We start from the raw sequence: 20,616 nt of genomic DNA on the forward strand, positions 1-20,616 counted from the left end.
CAATTTTTATTTTACAGGGATAAATTAAAACTTTAATTTTACGATATCTTAACAAGATGTTCCAACAAGACTTGAAGGATTTATTACACATAGGACCAAGAAATGATAGGATCCTGTCACTGCAGTATCAGTCACCATCATATGAAGTACATTATTTAATTTTTGTTATAAAATGGAATGATCAGGAGTTTCACACTCAGATTTTTTTTCATTTACTAGTGCATATAACCTACATTCCTGGTGAAACCATAATCATTGTTTAACCTTTCACCTTGCTTCTCTGCTTTCCTCACTCCTTTCTTATCAGAGCACTTGCTCAGCAAATCATTTGCATAACATTTCTATCTAATGTCCAGTAAAGTCAATTAGCTTCTTTTGGGAACATAATGCCATTCATAAATAACCAAGATTTCTCTTTGTATTCCGCCTTTTAATGTTAGAATAGAATTTCTATTAGAATGTGTTAGAACAGAACAGAATTTCAATGTGAATATTAAATTCTCAAAATTAAGTCTTTTTTCTCCTCCCACTAACTGCTAATCTACTTTCTCTAGGTTATTTCAGGGAACACACTGAATAAAATGGATGAAGGAAAATAGTCCACAATGTCATAATTTATACTTGTGGAACTTGGCCACTCATGGAGTATGCAGGTCTTACTCTTCATGATATTTTTGTTACTTTACCTGATCATTGTATCTGGAAATATTGTAACTGTGACCTTAATCAGCACTGACCCTCATCTTCATCCCCCCATGTATTTCTTTTTGGCCAAACTGTTCTTTGTTGATATGTGGCTGTCCTCAATCACCACTCCTAATTTAATCACCAACTTTCTCAGGGAGAAGAAGACCATTTCCTTTGCAGGTTGAATGTGCCCAATCTTCTTCGTCCATTTCATTGCAGCAGTTCAGATGGTGCTCCTGGTGTCCATGGCCTATGACCGCTATGTGGTGGCCATCTGTAAACAACTCCACTACTCCACCATTATGAACTTGCAAAGGTGCACTGGAATAGTGGTTTTTTCCTGGACTACATACTGACTTTGAGCATGCTGTGAGTACCTGGCTGTGATTGTGTAGCCTTTCTGTGGCCCCAGGGAAATAGGTAGCTTCTTCTGTGATATGCCACTGGTGATCTAGTTGGCCTGCATGGATTCTCCGGACTTGGGAATATCAATGATTGTTAAATGTGTGACTGTGGCTGTAACTGTTTTTTCCTCTTGCTGGTGTCCTAAACATATATTCTTCACAGTGTTTGCCAGAGATCTAAAACTGGTGCATCAAAGGTCCTGTCCACATGCGGTGCCCACGTGTCACAGTGGTGGTGATCTTTTTTGTGCCTTGTGTGTTCATCTACGTGTGGCCCCTCAACATCACCAGGTTGAGTAAATTTCTTGCTGTGTTTTATTCTGTTTTTACACCTCTTCTCAATCCAGCCATTTATACACTAAGAAATAAAGAGATGAAAAGGCTCTGAGAGATTCAGGAGCTATTACATGTGTTCTAAGGAAAAGACTTTTGTAGAAACTCATTGCATGTACTTCAAATTGAAAATACACTGACCTTATAGTACAGTTTGAAAATGAGATAATTTAGTGAAGAACTACAAATTGTTCCATTCTCTAGACACAAGTATACATTTAAGACGATTCATGGATTTTTCTTTTTTTTACATTTGCACACCACAAAGCTTAATGTTGTGAATTATTTCCTTAAAACCCAAACAAGAATGATTCTTCATTATGGGAAAAATAGCTTGTCATTCTTCTTATTCCGTTAATGATGTGAGAAGAACCTAAAATATGAACACTCATGCGTTCATCCTAATGAATAATTTTAATGAATTTGTCTTTTGAGTATTGTCTTAATTCCATTAAAATACTTTATCTGGTATTTTAACATTCCCCTGCCATTCTTTCATTTTACTCTTTGTGAAAATGTAACTTTATTATTATTTTTGTAGCAATATTCTGCCAGGGAAAACAGAACAGAGAAAAATGAAGAAAGAAGGAAACAAAATTGAATAACAATTATAACATTAGACGTTACTATGGTTTGGTTTTCATTAGCTCAAGTGAAATAAAATTAAATAATAAATTTTAAATTAATAAATAAAAATTATTCTGTTATCTTTTCAGTCTTTCAATCATAAGGACTAAATATATATTATTTCAATTATTATTTACCATTGGCCTAGAATCCTAATATATAATATCCCTGAGGAGAGTGACCATGTCTTGGCATGTTAATTCTTTTTTTTCCCTTTAATCAACCTTATAATTTTTTAAAGTACATTACCACCCAACCAAAACGCCATCAAGATCTAATCACCTTCCTTAAAAACCCTACTTTTAACAGCTTTGCATTGGTGACCAAGCTTTCAACACAAGAGTCTTTGAGGAATGTTTCATATACATACTAAAATATTTTTCCCTAAATTTCCAATTATATATTCCTCCCCCAAATGAAATCCAATGCTCACACTCAAAATTGCCTGTGAATAATAGAAACTTTAATCATAAATGCTTGGAAGTAAAAACAGCACAAACTACTTATTACCTGGTGAATGAATAAATAAAATGTGATGTATCCATACAAAGAGATGTTGTTTGGCATATAAATAGTCAGATACTGATGTATACTACAACATGTATGAATCATGAAAATATCAGGCTCCTTGAAAGTCCAAAAGACATAAATCCTGGAACTTAATAGATAAATCCAATGTAGACTAAATCTTATGAAGGCTAAATACCAGCTTTAAACCACCAAACCTCTCTGTTTAGAGTAAGGCAGAGTTTGCCAGTTTGACTCTATTCTCATTTAGCGCCACATAATTTCATGTGATCTGTAAATTCTTTTGCAGTTCCTTGATGTCTACTTACTGTAAGGTACTTGTAGTATCTTAATCACTGTAACAACAAAAATTATCTCTGCATATCTCCAAATGTTCTGTAAAGGGAACATTTTCCTGAATGAGAAACATAGCATTAGGTTATTTACTTCCAGTATATTGATCTCATAGTGAGATGAATAAACCTTTTCTGGGGAGTGCAGCATAAACTGGGGCACATATAATTAATAATTTTTAATAAACTATATTTATGATTTAATAAACATTTCTAGAAAAACAATATGTTTGAATTCTATGTGTAATTGAAGTCCTAATAAATAGGTAAAAGGGAGTATGAGAAAGAACAATATCTGAAAAGATAATCACCAATAATTTTGACAAATTGGCAAAACCATCAACCCAGATTTAAAAAAATGCAAAACAAAAAAACATAATAAACAACAAAAAAGAGAGATCCAGACATATTAATGTAAGACACATAAAAATCAAAAATAAAGGAAAAATATCAGGAAAAACTTAGATGAGGAAACACAAAGAAGCAACAGCAAAATTGACTCCTTTATCCACAACAGGAACATGAAAGCCAGAGATGGGGTGACATCTTTAGGTTGCTGAAAGAAGATAATACTCACTACGAATGTTCAAGAGATTTTTAAAAATTCTTTAAATAAGCGTTAAATAAAGATATTTTCTTGTTGTTATTTTAGTTCTCTTTTTCTTTCTTCTAATTAATTTTTTGTCTCCTAGGTTTTTTTTTTTAATCTAACTAGATTATTTTTTTAAAAAAAAAACTCCTCTCTTTAAGCTTAGAAATTCTTTATTCTGTTTGACGTAGTCTTTTGTTAAGGTTCCCAACCCTATTTTTTATTTTATTTTATTTTATTTATTCTTTAGCTCCAAGGGTTTGGGGTTCTTTTTTATGATCAGTAGCTTTTATAAATCATTAATTATTTTTCTAATTTCTTGGAATTATCTCTCCATATTCTCCTGTATTTCATTGATTTTTCTTAAAATGAATATTTTCCAGTAGTAAGCAATTCACTAATTCCTTTTGCTTTTGGGTCTATAACTAGACTATTATCAGGTATCACCTTATCTTACTTTTTCATGCTTCTTGTTTATCTATATTGATATTTGCCTTTACTAAGTTATAGAGTTACTTTTGTAGTAAAACACTTTAGGCTGGTGATGCATTCTATAAGGTCAATTGGGAAGCAATAGAAACTTTGGTTCAAAGTGTTAACAGAACTGTGATTTTCATGTAGTTCTCCTTTTGTAATCAATGTTGGTGATAACATTGAGCATCTGGTCTAGGGAGAGATGTGGATTTCTTATACAAAATGGATTCCTCTCTGTGTGTTGTATGAGATGGTTGTGGGTAGGGGACACTCAACAATTTTCCAGGTTCATGTCGTGTGATGTCCACTTCCTTAGGCCCCAGCAGACAAGGAACAACTGGTATAATAATAGAGGCAATGCATTTCTCAGATTTCAAGGTTTGCATGGGGGTGCGTATGATAAGGTCGTCCAAGTACACATAGTTCAGTGGTCCCAACAGTGGGGATGGGGCACTTGTCAGTATGTGATGGCTATGCAATGACTGAGCTGCATGAATGTACTCAGGTGGAGTATCCATCTGTGTCTGAGGCCTGTACAGAGACTTCATGATACTCAGCAGCTCAATCCATTCATGGTAGGCTGTCCAGATGCTTCCTGAAGATGTGAGTTGGTGGGTAAGATCTTCAGCTGTTTAATAGGAGGCAGAGAAAGATGGGTGGGTTTACTTAGCAAATTCTTCAGGTTAGTGTGGTCTCAGGATGGCACCATGTAGCAGAATACTGGATGGGGTGGCACCATGTGAACTGGGATCTTTCATGGGTTAATGCAGTAGATTCCAAAACTGGGCTCAGTGTTGTAAGGGTCACAACGTTTTCCATGGTAAATTCTTTATTTGTCCAGGGAAATAGTGGGAATTGCTGGGGAACTCTTGCTTATATTTTCCTTGCCATGTGATGGCCTTCTCGTTTATGGTTGTATTGCAGGGCAGCCAGCACCCAGCCAGGGTAGTTTCTTGCTCAGAAGGTGTAAGACACCTGCTAAAAAGAGTTTGAAATAATTAATAAAGATTAAGACTCAGCCATAAATTAGATCAAAGAGGAAGCAGAGTGCCTGATAGATCCTCCAGTCCACATAGGAGCTGGAACTGAATAACCAGAAAATGGCTCCGGTTCTTTATTTAAGGGTGAGTACATCAAAGGCAGGGATAAGGTTTCAGCAGGAGAAGTCTTGTTTCTCCATGTGGAAAGGGTCTTGCACCAAACAGGCTGATTGTCATCTTGAAAGCCACACCCATCTCTGAGAGGCTATGTGGCTGTGTGGCTCCAGCAGGTCACCCCATTTCAGGTACTGTGTTGAACCTGACAGAGCTGGGTAGGCAGTCCCATGTAGTGGGCAGTCTCAAACCAGCAGGATTGCTGCTTGAACTTCACAGATACTAGACTTTCACATCCATTGGCTTCTATGCCGATTTGGTTCATGAAATGTTCACAGATGGCTCCCAGCATGGTTAATCTTAATTGAGAAGAATGGGATGGTAGATACCATGTGCTTCATTACCTTCTTCATAAGTCCATGCTAGTTCTCCATGCATGCCACTCTGTGGAATCTCTCTCATATCCCTACTTCACTCCTGCACTCTAACTTTCAAGTAGAGTAATACTGTTTTTCCTCTTTTGTGGTCTTGTGTGTGTGTGTGTGTGTGTGTGTGTGTGTGTGTGTGCATGTGAAAATATGCACATATATAATAGAAAACATTAATTGTAAGCAATAATTTGAAGTTTATACACCACTTACTATGTCTGCTAGAGAAAGCATGAGAAGTAGAATTTATATGCCATAGGAGAGAGGCACAAATAGATCAAGCATTAATGGATTATAGAGAGTGATAATAACTGGGCTTTTCCCAGAGCCAAAAGAATCTTCTTATTGAGAATACAGTAATATATAACTATCACTGACTGAGTCTACACCCAGTCCTTGATGATTTCATTCCAATATAGGATATTGTGTAAAACATGATATTTTACCTCTGTTTATAAATGACTATTCTCATGTGCTGTTAACTCAGTATATTCTGTTATATAGAAAGTGAAAGGAAAGTACATTCATGATAACTGACCAATTGTTGCATTTCCTTTCTGCAAATAGGCTGCTTTGATTTGGTGGTACTAGAAGGACTCTCCTTTATCATATGCCCTTAGATATTGTTTATAACAAAAAAGACTATGGACATGAAAGAGAAACATAGCAAATCATACCCTGATTTCTGTGAAGATAAATCATTGACTCAACTAAAATTCAATGGGCCAATATAACCTGCTTATTTTTTGGTGGCTTGTCAGGCTCTTCAAGGAATGCTTCTATACAGGTGGTGTGGGTTGGTGTTTGCTGGTAATCAGTTGAATGCTTGTTGGGCCAAAAGCAATATAAATCATGGTGAGTAGGGATTATGCATATCTTCTCTTTCTGCCACTATGGCTGTTATAATCATAGCAGGTGATGTCAACTGACCCAATCACTTACAACTTTGATTTAAGGAAATTATCCTGGAATAGTACACATGTAATCACATGTCTTCAGAAGGAGGTTATGGTAAAGCTACTTCTCTTTCCACTCCAATTTAGAAATGGAGGGGCTATCAGATGGTAAATTTGGATACCCTGTACATACCCTCTTTATAACCTCATTTTGTCAGTTTAGTAACAAGATTTTTTCATTTTAAATATGTGCAGTGATTTTGCTTTCACTAAGTAGCTCTCAGAGAATTGTGGAGCTGGAGGGAGATAAAGTCTCTGTGAGTCTCTACCAAGCCCGGCCCTATACTGAAGTTTCACTAAATAGCCACTCAAAAATATTGCTTTCATGTAATCCGCCATTTTTATTTGCAAGGAAGATGGTAAAATATGTTCTAAAAGAATTCAGATGTCTGTTAGTAGGGGAGAGTGGCAAGGAGGCACTCAGCAGTATAACTCTGACACATGGTCCATGTGCATTGCTAACCTGGTCTCTTGTGAGAAAATGGAAGTGCTGTGATTGGTCTAACTGGATATCTGGCTCTTTGGGGACAGGGTTTGAGACTCTACCAAAGTATATAGTTAATTGATTCCAAAGAAATTGGTTTAAATTATCAAGGAAGAAGGACAAATCATGATTGGAAAACTAGCAATTTCTGCCATAGAGAATTAATCATCAGAGTTATTCAATTTTCTTTCTAAAACTTCCAGTTAATTGAATAAAGCAATGAGAAAATAAAATGAAAGCTATTTTAATATTTGTAGATTGCTTGATATTTAACTTAAAAACACAATGACCCATTGGACAAAATGTGCTCAAGACTGAGTCACATCGTAGGTAGCATATGCCTGAAATTCTAGTCACTATATAGGCAAGAGGATCACTTGAGCTCAGAAGTTGGAGAGCATCCAGGGCAAAATAGTAAGAACTCATGCCCACCCCACAGAGAAGGAGAGAGAGATTTTTATAATTTTTCTACTTAACCCTTAAATATATGAATAATTACATTTGTAGATAACATAAATTATGTTAAGGAATAGCATTAAATATAACAACAGAATAATAAATATACCAAATTTTATTTATGATAAAACTATAATGATAAAACTTCTATGAAGTATAAAGAAGATAAGTATTTATAGACCAATAAAATGTTTTCTGGATAAAAAACTCAATTTTTTAGTTGTTCATTTTCCCTTCACTTATTGTAAGTCTAATGCTATAACGATTGAAAATCTTAAGAAATGACATATAAAAATAACTTTATTCATTAAGAAATACTGAGATATACAAGAAAAATTTAAATGACTAGATCAATATGTGAGCATTAAAGTTTCCTGATGTTGACATTTGCTATAAAATACAATGACTAAGAATGAAATTCATGGTAGTTTATTTAAAAAAAAAAAAAGAAAAGAAAGAAAGAAAGAAATAGACCAAAAAATAGAAGAAAATTGAAAAACTCAAAGAAGATCCTTGTCTATCAGTAAATTTAAAAAATTATAAAGTAAATATTACATAATTTAGAGGAATCAATTAAAATAATGAAAAGATAACTCATTAATTTATAAGTTATTTATTTATAAATTTCAGAAAAATTAGATTAAATGTGAAAAATTCACTTTTGATAAAATTTAGAATGAAAATAATCTAGAATAAATCATTTATCTTGTATTAGTTTAACAATTATTGATACTTATTGTAAAAAATAAAAGAAAATAATAGCCACCATACAAAATCTTATTATTTGCCTCAAGTGATACTTTTCCAACACCCCCTGAGTATTGATTTTTGCCTTTAGTGAATTACCAATTTGATAGGGGAGAAATGGTGTCTCATTCTCTGTAATGTCAAATGGTCTATTTTAAAAATCCCCATTGCTTTCTTACTGCCATTCTCTGAGGAATCTAATAGCAATCAAATGAGATTCCTCCTTCATGCCTTCTATCCAGGGATACATTTATATACTGTTGCCTTTTGCAAGTCCAGAGTAGAAAATAAAGAAGATTAAGATTGAGCATCCAGGATTTCATAATGATTCTCCTTTGAAGTCCAACTTCAAACTGGTAAGTTACAAAATCCTCATCTATGTGACTCAACCTGCTTACTACATCTATCACACTATGTGCAGTGTTAAATATGTCCATAAATAAGAAAGATTAAAATGCTGAAATCAGGACTTATAGAAGAGATGAAATGAGGAAATTCAAATGAAATGAATTTTATCTTGCTAAAATCAGGGTAAAATATGAAAATCATAATAACAATGTGTATGCGAATTGAGAAATTATCAATTCAGACCAAATAAGTCTTGCTTTTAGAGATGAGAGATCTATGTATGTTTGACTTATTCAGCAATACTGATTATATTGAATTATTTTATTCTTTGGATAATTATATGATATAGAGAAAATAACTTTGTTGTCTTTAGGGATGATGTCATTTCAAGAGAGATAAATAATAAAACCACAAAGATACAATGACTGATCCATAGCTTAAAAAATCATAGTATATTACCATACATAAAATATTGATGCTATCATTACATTTATTAAACTGTGTTATATATATGTATTTCTATGGTATAACGAATCCCAATGTTATGTGTAATTACAATGCACAGATTTTTCAAAATTAAAAAAAAATGATAGAGAGGAATACATGAGGAACTTTAATTTTCCTATGACAACAATCTAAAAATGCCCAACATTTAAAACCCTGTTAATGGGCTGGGGTTGTAGCTAAGTGGTAGAGCACATGCCTAGCATGTGTAAGACAGAGTTTGATCCTCAGCCCCACCCAAAAAAGGAAATTAAAAAAATTAAGATATTTTGTCCACCTACAACTAAAAATATATTTTTGAAAAACCTATTAAGCTGCCAAGAATATGACGAAAGATCAAGTCTAGGACTTGATCTTTGCCAGATACATTTGCACCTGCAAATTAACTTACTTGCATACTTAATTATAAAAAAAAAAACTGCAGAAGGTATAATTCAAAGAACACAATTGTCTTACTATGAGAGCACAAAGCAGAGTAAAAATTCTCAGCTGTGAGAAAGAACTATTGAAAGCTTTCTGTTTTCAAATTCTATTACTTTAGAAGTTCTCAAGCTACTTTAAAGGGTGGTTTCACAAACATGGTTTAAAAATGGTTAGAATGCAGGTCATTTTTAATGATACAATATTTGCCTCATGATATTAACTATCATGGAAAAATATACATGGTTAAATGTTCATTTCAGTAGCAAAAAATATGATACTCTAAAAATCTAAACTGTGTTTTAAAGGTTAAAATGTCTAAAAGCAAACATGCATTTGATTAAATTTTTATGATATTTCATTAGGTTTGTGTCTAGACCCTGACAAAATAAAGGTATACAGCTGAGCAACAATAAGAATGAGACTCGGAAAACAGAGCAACCAGGGGCCAAAAGAGGAATGCGCTGAACTAATTGGACTGATATAGATTGTTCATTGACCTGGTCTCTTAAATGTAAGTGTTCATATTTTTTTAAATTCATTTAGCTTAGCTGAGTCCTCCTCAGTTAGTAACACAATGTTTATTATTTATATCCAAGCCAGAAAATGTTAAAATCTTAAGAAAGTTAAAATAAAATCATTGTGCTAATATTCGGTACAAAAAGGACAAGTACCAACAGATATCACATAGGTGAAACTACACATCATATACTTTATTTCTGGTTTTGGTTAAATTTAGCAGTTTAATGATTTGTCTCACTCTTTAACTTCCTTGTTGGAGTAAAGTTGACAGGACTATTGGAGTCAACTTCACTAAATTCTAGTCTTAATGACCATGATTTTGTTTTTTCTATGCAAACACGACATGGAAAAACGTGTTAAACAGGGATATCAGATACAAATGGTCTTTAATTCAATTTTACAACAATTGCATAAGAAGAACAGACAACATACACTTACTTTACTGGAAACACAAACTAAAGAGCTAGGAATATGTGGGATAAGCTAATTTACTTTTAAGAATCAGAGTGTTTCAGTCTAAGAACTTAATCTTTCAGAGCAATATGGTTTGATTTCAATTTACTGTAACTCTATCAACATTTAGGATTTCATATATAAAAATGTATTCCTCTGATTCTTCTGAAACGCCTCCTGTATCATTTTATACTAAGCATTCATTCACAGTCTGCTTGGAACTGAACATGAAAACAGATAAGGTTTAAGCATGTTCTACTGACTTTGCCTCATATTAACCAAATGACAAATTTGATATATGTGGATTGGTATCCACCACATTTTCTACTCACTTTCTGCCCTGTGAAATATCTCAGACTACAAAATACCAAGGAACACCTACAAAGTAGTCACCTTACCAATCGGGTTGGCTCCCTAAATAACAAATAAGATGTTTAAGTAAAGATTAGGCTTGGTGTCTTGTTAGTCCCTGTCATTTTTTATGTTTTTTTCCACCTTCCAGATGACATCTAAGAAACTCATGAAAATTGATAAATGGCTATCATAAACAGAAATTCAAGTATTTCTGAATTCATTCTGCTGGGACTTTCCAGTTCTCAAGAACTTCAGTTACTTTTTCTTGGCATCTTCATACTTGTCTATGTAGCCATTGTAGTGGGGAACCTCCTCATTGTAATCTCTGTAATATTTGATAACCATCTTCACTCACCCATGTACTTCCTTCTGGCAAATCTATCATTTTTTGACCTATGTTTTTCCTCTGCTGCAACTCCCAAAGTGATTGCAGACTTCCTCAGAAAACGCAAAACCATCTCATTGTGGGGCTGCATGGTCCAGATGTACTTTATGCACTTCTTTGGGGGTGGTGAGATGTCTCTCTTGATAGCTATGGCCATTGACAGGTATGTGGCCATATGCAAGCCCTTGCACTACCAGATCATCATGAACCGCAGGATGCTCATTGGGTTTCTGGTGCTGTCATGGGCAGTTGGATTCATTCATACCACAAGCCAAATAGTTTTCATGGTGGGTTTACCTTTCTGTGGTCCCAATGTTGTGGACAGCATCTTCTGTGACCTCCCTCTGGTCATCAAGCTGGCCTGCACTGACACCTATATCCTGGAGCTCCTGGTGATTGCAGACAGTGGGCTCTTGTCCCTGGTGTGCTTCATCCTCTTGGTCATATCCTACATCATCATGTTCGTCACCCTCTGGCAGCGCTCCTCCAGGGCCTCCTCCAAGGCTGTGTCCACACTCTCTGCTCACATCACTGTAGTGATCCTCTTCTTTGGCCCCGCTATCTTCATCTATTCTTTTCCATTCAATAGTTATTCTGTAGATAAGTTTCTGTCTGTGTTTTACACTATAATTACCCCCTTTCTTAATCCAATGATTTATACTCTGAGGAATCAGGAAATGAAAGGAGCCATTAAGAGACTATGCAGTCAGAATAGTGTTTTCTGTCTGGACAGGTAAATATTGCTTGTGATCTCTAATTTTTATGTATTTCTTCTGTTATTTTTAGGTCTTCATTATTGTATACTTGTTCAAATAATTAAAATTACAGTGTAAAATATTATCAATATTATTCTCTCCAAATTACTGGAATTTTTAAGATATTTTTCTTTAAGATTTAAATGGAAATGTTCATAATACAGACATAATGCCTAGATATGAATGTATTTTTCATGTACCTGCTTGTCTTAAAATGTTTACAATATATAAACATAATGTCTCTATGTTAAAATTGTATGATATTTCAATGTATTAATATGTAAAACTGGCACACTTTTAATATAACACAGAAGACAGTTTTTGGCATCTATTTTTTTTTAAATCATGTTTTTTTTTTTTAACTTGTGCAATGTTTAGAAAGATTTTTATCACTCTATGTTAACTTTTTGGAGGTTATTTGGTAAAGTTCAGGATTGAAATTAGTGAAATTTTTTTTTATTCTCTGGTTCCAATAACTATCCATTCTTATAAAACATAAGAACTTATTTAGAAATTAATATTTCAAATGTTTGCTCATTGTTGGGGAACACACCTGTAATCCCAGTGGCTCAGGAGGTAGGCAAATCGGAATTTCAAAACAAGATTCAGTAATTTAGAGAGGCCCTAAGGGGAAAAAAAAATGAAAAGTTTGCTTGATTTCACAAATAATTCTCTAAGAATATCCATATCAATTAAAATTTAAAATGATGTCTCTTTACCATTTCATGTTCTACCAAAAAACATGACTTTTTTTAAAAAATTCAATTCAATTTTGAAACATTTTGCTTTTAAATATTTACTATGTACCACACTGTTTTCTAAGCAATAGATAAACTGTTAATGATATATTTCTGGTCTTACCCTGTGGACAATGACCTAACAGAGTTACCTGTAAGTTAAGTATAGTGAACTCAGAAGAGGAGATGGATAAGCCCAGGCATTTAAAAAGCTGAGAATTAGACATTTTCGCTTCCATCCCTGGTCTGCTTTATTCTCTTGTTCAAATCCTACATTGTCATGTTTGACACCCTCTGCAGCACTCCTCCATGCCTCCACCAAGAGGAAAAGAGCATTCGAAGCAGAAGGGCCTGTCTATACTGGAATTGTAGAGTGAGAGATAGCTTGTAGGAAAGAAGATAGAGCTCTATGAAGGATACTGATAAACAAAAGTAAGAAAGATTGATGCTGAGATATTGTATGGAAGGAAAGACATCAAAATGGACAATTCTAGTGAATGCATTTTCAAATTCAGAAATGGAAAGATACAAATGGGTATTGAGAATGAGATTCAATATACTTTTGGGGGGAGCATTTAATCACTGAGCCACAACATTAGCCATTTTTGTTATTGTTATTATTTTTATTTGAAACAGTTCTTTGCTAAATTGCTGAGGCTGGCTTTGAACTTGTGATCCTCTGATCTCAGCCTCCATAGCCACTGGAATTACAGGTGTGTGCCACCATGCTCTGCATGCCTATACCTGCATATCTGTAATCCCAGCAGCTCTAGAGGATGAGGCAGGGAGATCACAAGTTCAAAGTCAGTCTCAGCAATTTAGCAAGACCCAAAGCAACTTGTCCAGACCCCATCTCAAAATAAAATATAAAAAGGGCTGAGTGTTGTTCCCCACTCTAAGAAAAGATCACTGACTCCAATTTTAAATCAAATTAAAGCAAGCTTGTATTTGTGTACACAAAGGCCAGCCAGCGACGGTCCTACCAGAAATACCGGGCTAGAGATCAGTACCCCATCTTTCCAGGAACACAGTTTTATAGCAAAAAAAAAAATTTGCAAAGGTGGGTATCTTGAGATTTCCCAGATAACAGAATTTGGACAAGCATAATACAAAGGAGATAGTAGGCTAATTATCTACATGGAATGATATTTCAAGGTAGGGAGTAAATTCATATTCAAACATCAGAATTTATGAGGTACTGCTGAGGTTCCATAGAGGGTTATTATCTGGTCAGGGGGAGCCAGGATTTATGAGGCACAACTAAGGTTTTAGAAAAGGTTGTTATCTGGTCAGGGAAACTAGGCATGGGTGATTTCAGAGCACGGGCAATTATTCCAAACAAATTTAGAAATCGCAGTAATTTATAGTAAAACAGAAATTACCTTTTTATGACTTTGTGAGGAGATGGCTCCCAATCTTATCTTAAGATGGAATTTGGTTGGGTTCATCACTGAGGATGTAACTTAGTGATTAAGTACCCCTGGGTTCAATCCCTGATACCAAAAAAAAAAAAAAAAAGAAAGAAAAAAAGAGAAAAAAGATTATATATACTTTTTAGTTTGATATATCTCTATCCACTTAAGCAGAAAATGAAAAAAAAATTGACAAAAGTCAAAGCAGAAAGAATAGGTCATGGGTCAATTTGGCTAATAAGCCTGGACTTGAATTTATGAAGCAAATTGAATATTAAGGTTACTGAAACTTTTCAATAATGACTTATAAAGGCAAGTAAAAAACTAAAATTAGATAAAACACCTCCAGAGACTTTCCTGGGGTGACATCTTTTATTGGATGGAATATGTACCTCTAAATTTCAACTTACATATATTCCTTCCTTATCCTCTTCCTTTAAAGTATTTTTACTGTACTTAAGTTTGGCCTAGGACCAGTGTTCCATGCTAATTGAAAAAGCCAAACAGAAAAACAAACAGTAATTATTGCCACTTGTATGTAGATTCCAAAATATTTGATAATGGTTACAAAGTCTGGGTAGGGTGGAAGAAATGAGGAGTTGATAACCAAAAAGCACACAGTCTCAGGCAGATCAGGGGAATGGTAGACATTTTTCTTTTGATATCTACTGCATAGCTTCGTGAATATAGTTAAGAATTAGATTTCATACATTTTAGTATCATTATGAGAGTGAATTCTGAATGTTCTCATCACAAAGTATGTTAAATACTTACAATAGTACTTATGTTAATAGCTTGATTTAATCATTCCACATTGAATAAAAGAATCAGAACCTTACTTTCTAACCCATAATCCCAAACTTCCACAATTTGTCAATATAAAAGAAAAAAAAACAAATAAATAACTCTAAACACAATATGAAAAAAAAATTAGCATTATTTTGGAAAAATCTTATGTCTGATAACTGATTTAGTTAATCAACTCTAGACACCCATTTTCTCCACATGCTATATTTCTAATTTCTTTATTCAGGATTTTTTTCCTTTCTTAGAATTGAAGCCAGAATTAGACAGGCAAAGGGAAATCGAGTCAGGTTGGATCCAGGAGGCCAATTTTGAGTGAGTTGGGGAAGTTGGAGACAGTCCCACAAGGATTGAAATGTTAATTCCTTCAAAACCCTTCCTCCACCCTTATCAAGAAATTGTCCCTGCTTCAATCTGTTGCCAAGGTAACCTGTCCCAGGAATTGCCCCTGCCTACAGTGAGTTTTAAGGTTGTTAATGTGTCCTCTGCTGCACCACCCTGCCTTTCCCCCTTCAGCCCACCATTTCCATCTTTTGGCCATCCCAACAAGGATTTCCCAGGCCTAGCCAAGTACTTAGGAAGAAGAAAGACAGGGGTAGAGGGAAGGAGAACAAAGGAAGCCTAGGGAATATAAACAGAGGAGAAGCCTAGCTTTTTAGGATACCAGGATACCAGCTGTGGCCCACTTCTCCCTCCCAGGAGAAGCCTATGTTACCCCTTTTTAAATAAAACCTGCTTTATGTACTTGCTTAGGCCTGCTTCTCTATTGTTCAAACTTCAACATGTGAGGAAGCAGGATTCCTCACCAATAACCAGTGGTATCAGAATGACCTCTTCAAAAAGGAATGTGACACTAAAAAGTGGCATATATATTCAGAGCAAATACAAATTTAATATATTATTTTTTATAGCACTACTGATTGCTAGTGTCTAGTTGGGTATGACCATTTTTGCAGACAATTAGCAATACTGAGTATTTCCTTGTAGGACTCATGGTCATTTGTATGTCTTTTTTTGAGAAATGTCTGGTAAGTTTTATAGCACATTTTTAAATGGGATGATTATTATTATTATTGAGTTATTTTGGTTTCTTATAAATTTTTAATGCAATACCTTGTCAGATTATAGTTTAGAAATAATTTATCCTATTCCAGAAATTGTCTGTATGACAGGACAGGAAAGTCTGGACATATGAGGAATTTTCAGGAAGGATGTTTTTGACTGAAGGGTCCAGAGGGCAACTATAGCCTAAAACATTCTCTGGACAAAGAATCTGGAAATTCCTTGAACTTTATATCAGTGGTAGGAGGGGCTTGAAGATTTACATGACAAGTGTTTTTTGTCCTATCTTTTTTTAGACTAGACAGAGGCATTTACAAGTTTTTCTTGCTATTGCTTTATTTTTTTTTTTCTGCAAACCTGACATTTACAGAAAACAGGAAACTACCAACCATAATGCCCTTCTACAGAAGTTTTTGCTGATATCCTATGTAAAAAGCTCTCCAACAAGACTAAGAGGAACATATATGTTACTCTCTGGCTTGCTTCATGTTCACTCTAATGATTGTGTTGCTATGCAAAAGACTTTCAGTTAGCTGTAATCCCATTGTCTATGTTGAACCACAATGCAAGAAAAGACCACTGACTCAGTTTTAAATCAAACAGCAACCTTATATTGTTTACACAAATGCTGGCCTGCGACTGTCTCTCCCTGCAGCAGTCCGGCTGCAGCAAAATAACCGGGGTGACAAACAACTTGGGTACATTGATACAGCAGGTGTGGGAGCCCTTTATTGTAGGACAGGAGGGGTATATATACATTCCACACAGCTTATCTTAATTAACATAAACTAGATACAGCAGTCAACCAATAAGGAATCTCCACACTTAATGGCTCCCTGGCATTACTTCACAAACCACTCCCTCTGGCAAAATGACTTGTTAACAGACCCTAACATTTCCCCCTTTTGTTTAATTTAAATAAGGACCATAGTGGTTTTTACACAAACACCATAAATAATCTGCTGCAAGCAGAAGGGGAGGATACAAAATGCCACAATACCAAGCCAATTGATGGCTCCATGCAAGAAGCCCTTGGAAAAATTATACCAGCAATGACACCATTAGCAAAGATATGGAGTTACAATTTGTTGTAGATTACAGTTTGTTGTCTCAGTCCAGGTAAAGCAGTGTCTCAATAGATTAACTCACAGTCTAGGTAAATCACAGTCCAGGTAAGTTCTGCAGGCAGCTAGCTTAAATCACAGTCCAGGTAAGTTCTGTAGGCAGCTAGCTTGATCCAAAGTCTCATCTGGTTCTTAGCAACACTGGAAATTCTTCCACCCTCATCCTCACAGGCACTGGGAGGAAGGCAGGAACTCTGGCAATGCTGTCTAATGAAAATCCTGCAGCATTCCACTAAGAAAACAATCTTTTGAACAATTTAGTACATTATCTCAAGGTTTTTTACATTTGAAATAAGCCTTAATAGTGCTATTACTCATTAGCTTCCAGGTGTGGGAGAACCATTGTAGTTACTGGCCTTGGAAATGATCAAACTTCAGGGAGGAGGGCTGTCTTTTGCCTGCAACATCCCGGGCAGCCCCAGATGGCCCCAGGAAGAGTCTGGGGAATGTTCAGGACTCAAACTTACACTGGGCACAGGGAGCAAGAGCCTGTGAGACTGTGCCTCAGGGTCAGGTCTAGATTTGGGCTCTGGCAGTGGCGTCCTGCTGCCCGGGGAGGGGGGGGGCGTGGGGGGGTGGGGTGGGGAAGCCTGCTGCTGCAGCTTGGAAAGTCTTTGCTGCGCCATGACCCGGCTTGGACACATGGCAGTCGCCACGCCAATTCATGCACCCTCCTGTAATGAAAAGTATTCAGTAATAGCCTTTTGCTGCAACTTTCCTGACAATCCTTCCTCCTCTGAACTTTCTTCTTTCTGACTAGAGTTCGTGGGCTCTTATCAACACATGCCCTAAGTATTCTTGGTTCCATTGGGTGTGAACGTCTAGTGCGTTTGGGTCCCTGGGTAAGGGTCACGAAATAACCAGGACACAGGGGATGCAGAGCAAAGGCAGCAATTTCAACTGCATGCTGAGGTTTATTTGCAAGTTCCTTTTATATTCTTCTTCTAACAAAGCAAGCAATTCTTCAATAACACTTTGCCCACATTGCCCAGATAACATGCCTCAGCAGATACACAGAGCTAACTTCAGATCGTTCCTGCTTATTTGATAAGTACCCTCCTAAAGTTCCTTGTAGACATTATCTACTCCCCTGAGGATGCATCTATCTCTTCAGAATGTACTGTTCCCAGGACAAGTATGCAGGAAGCTTCTTCCTCTTGGCCAAACCATGCAGAACTTGTGACTTGCGATAAGGGGAAGAGAACGTTTCCTCCTCCTAACTGAGGTTTGCCTCAGCTGACCTAAATCACAGCCACAGCTCTTGCAAAGTGTCAGGCCTGAGGGAGCTAAACTCTGCACACTCAAACCCCCAAAATTGGGGTGTCTTCTTCCCTTATCAATTTACTTCTCACCCCTTCCATATTTTCATCATAAAGACAATACAACATTTCAAGACAAAACAAGACACAAACATACTGTATCAATCTTCTCCATTTTCTCAAAATGTCCATTTTTCCTCTTGCCCTATCTGCCTAGGGACAAGCAGATTTGCTCCCGTCCTATCTATGGACTATGGACAGGCAGCTTTTTTTAGTCACTTACCCCCGAGTGTCCCAGGGCTCCCGGTATGGGCTACCATCTGCTGCAGCCCTGCTGGCTGGGCAAACTAACCGGGGGGTGACAAGCAACTTGTATACATTGATACAGCAGGAGTGGTGGCAGTTTATTGTAGGACAGGAGGGGTATATATACATTCCATACAGCTTATCTTAATTAACATAAACTAGATACAGAAGTCAGCCAATAAGGTATCTCCACACTTAATGGCTCGCTGGCATTACTTCACAAACCACTCCCTCTAGCAAAATGCCAGGCGCCATCCTGATTTGTTTACAGACCCTAACATCTCCCAAAACAAGGTCAGAGAATAGCCCCCCAGCACTCCAGGAAAAGTTTTTAAAGCACAAAAAGTTGCAAAAAGGGGTTGTCTTGATAACTTACAGTTAACAGGATTTTGACAAGAATAATACAAAGGGAGATAGTAGGTTAGTGATCTACATGGCATAATATTTTAAGGTAGGGAGTAAATTCAGATACCAACATCAGAATTTATGAGGCACCACTGAGGTTTTAGAGAGAGTTGTTACCTGGTCAGGGAATCCCAGGCATGAGTGAGTTCAGAGCATGGGCAAGAATTCCAAACAAGTTTAGAAATCTCTGTAATTTATAGTAAAACAGAAATTAACTTCTCATGACTTCAAGATAAGATAGCTCCCAATCTTAAAATGATTTAGGCTGGTTCATGAGTGTACTTTTGGTTCTTTTCTTGTACTTTGGAGATATTGTTCAAAATATTCTGTTCAATTCAATGTCCTGAAGCATTTCACATTTTTTTCTTCCTCATTTACCTTCTTAGATTTAGGTCCTACATTTAATGATTTAACCAATTTTTACTTATATAATGTTTAAAGACAGTGTCTTGTTTTATTCTTCAGCAAAGGGATATAAAGTCTTCACACCATCATTAATTGAAGAGACTGTCCTTTGCCAATGTGTTTTGAACACCTTTGTCAAAGATCAGATGAATGTGAGTGTATGGGCTTACTTAATTTTCTTAATTTTGAACCATTGGTTTATGTATCTATTTATATGTCCAAATCATGGTATTTTGAATTACTATATTTTAAGGTCAATTACTGTGATGTCTACAATTTGTCATTTTTCTAAACATTGCTTTGTCTATTTAGAATTGTTGGGGTTCCATATGCATTTTAGGACCATTTTTCTAGTTTTGTGAAGGATTTCATTGATACTTTGATAAAGAATTCCAATGAACCTGTAGATTGCTTAAAATAATATGGACATTTTAACAATATTGATTCTTCCAATTCATGAACACAGGATGTCTTTCCATTTTGTATGTCTTCTCTAATTTTTTATTGAAATTATATAGTTTTCAATATAGAGATAGTTCAAGTCAAGTGAGATACCAATTCATTTCAATAAGAATGGCTATTATCAAAAAGGCAAAAGATAATAGGTCCTGGTAAAGATGTGGAGAACTGGGAACATTTCCACATAGTTCATGGGCATATCCATGAGGAAAACAATGTGGAGTTTCCTCAAAACATTAAAAAAATTAACCTGTTATATGATCCAGGGATCCCCCTAGCTGGTATATATTCAAAGGAAATGAAACAAATATATTACAAGACAACTGTGCTCCCATGCTCATTAAAGCACTATTTACAGTACCAAAGACATGGAATCAAATTATGTGTCCATTAATGGAAGCCTGAATAAAAAGAAGGTGGAATAGATACACAATGGAATACTAATCAGCCATAAAAATAATGTAATCTCTGATCTGCCATAACAGGGATAGAACTGGAAGATATTAGGTTAAGTGAAATAAGCCAGTCACAGGAAAACACTGCATGATTTCATTCATATATTAGTTAAAAAAAATGTCGATCTCATAGAAGTGGGGTTTAGAATGTTGCTTAACAAGGTCTGGGGAAATTACAGGAATGGGGAAAGGTTGGCCAACTGGTACAAAGTTACAGTTAAATAAGAAACATAAGTTCTGGTATGCTATTGTATACTAGAGTGAGTAGGCAAATAGCAAAAATGTAGAATAAATTTCTAAAAGCTATA

At 35.6% G+C, this 20,616-nt stretch overlaps 1 protein-coding gene and 1 pseudogene across 1 annotated transcript; both read left to right on the forward strand.

Moving 5' to 3' along the window:
- Window positions 1-620: 620 nt before the first annotated feature.
- Window positions 621-1,479, forward strand: LOC143394701 (olfactory receptor 4K3-like; annotated as a pseudogene).
- Window positions 1,480-10,920: 9,441 nt separating this feature from the next.
- LOC143394702 (olfactory receptor 4K13-like) lies at window positions 10,921-12,379 on the forward strand. The gene is made up of 2 exons (XM_076849358.2): window positions 10,921-11,830; window positions 12,294-12,379. Exons 1-2 carry the CDS (start codon window positions 10,921-10,923, stop codon window positions 12,377-12,379), a joined length of 996 nt encoding a protein of 331 aa, XP_076705473.2.
- Window positions 12,380-20,616: the final 8,237 nt, after the last annotated feature.

This window comes from Callospermophilus lateralis, chromosome 3 (genome assembly GCF_048772815.1).
Source record: "Callospermophilus lateralis isolate mCalLat2 chromosome 3, mCalLat2.hap1, whole genome shotgun sequence".
In the NCBI taxonomy this organism is placed as follows: domain Eukaryota; kingdom Metazoa; phylum Chordata; class Mammalia; order Rodentia; family Sciuridae; genus Callospermophilus; species Callospermophilus lateralis.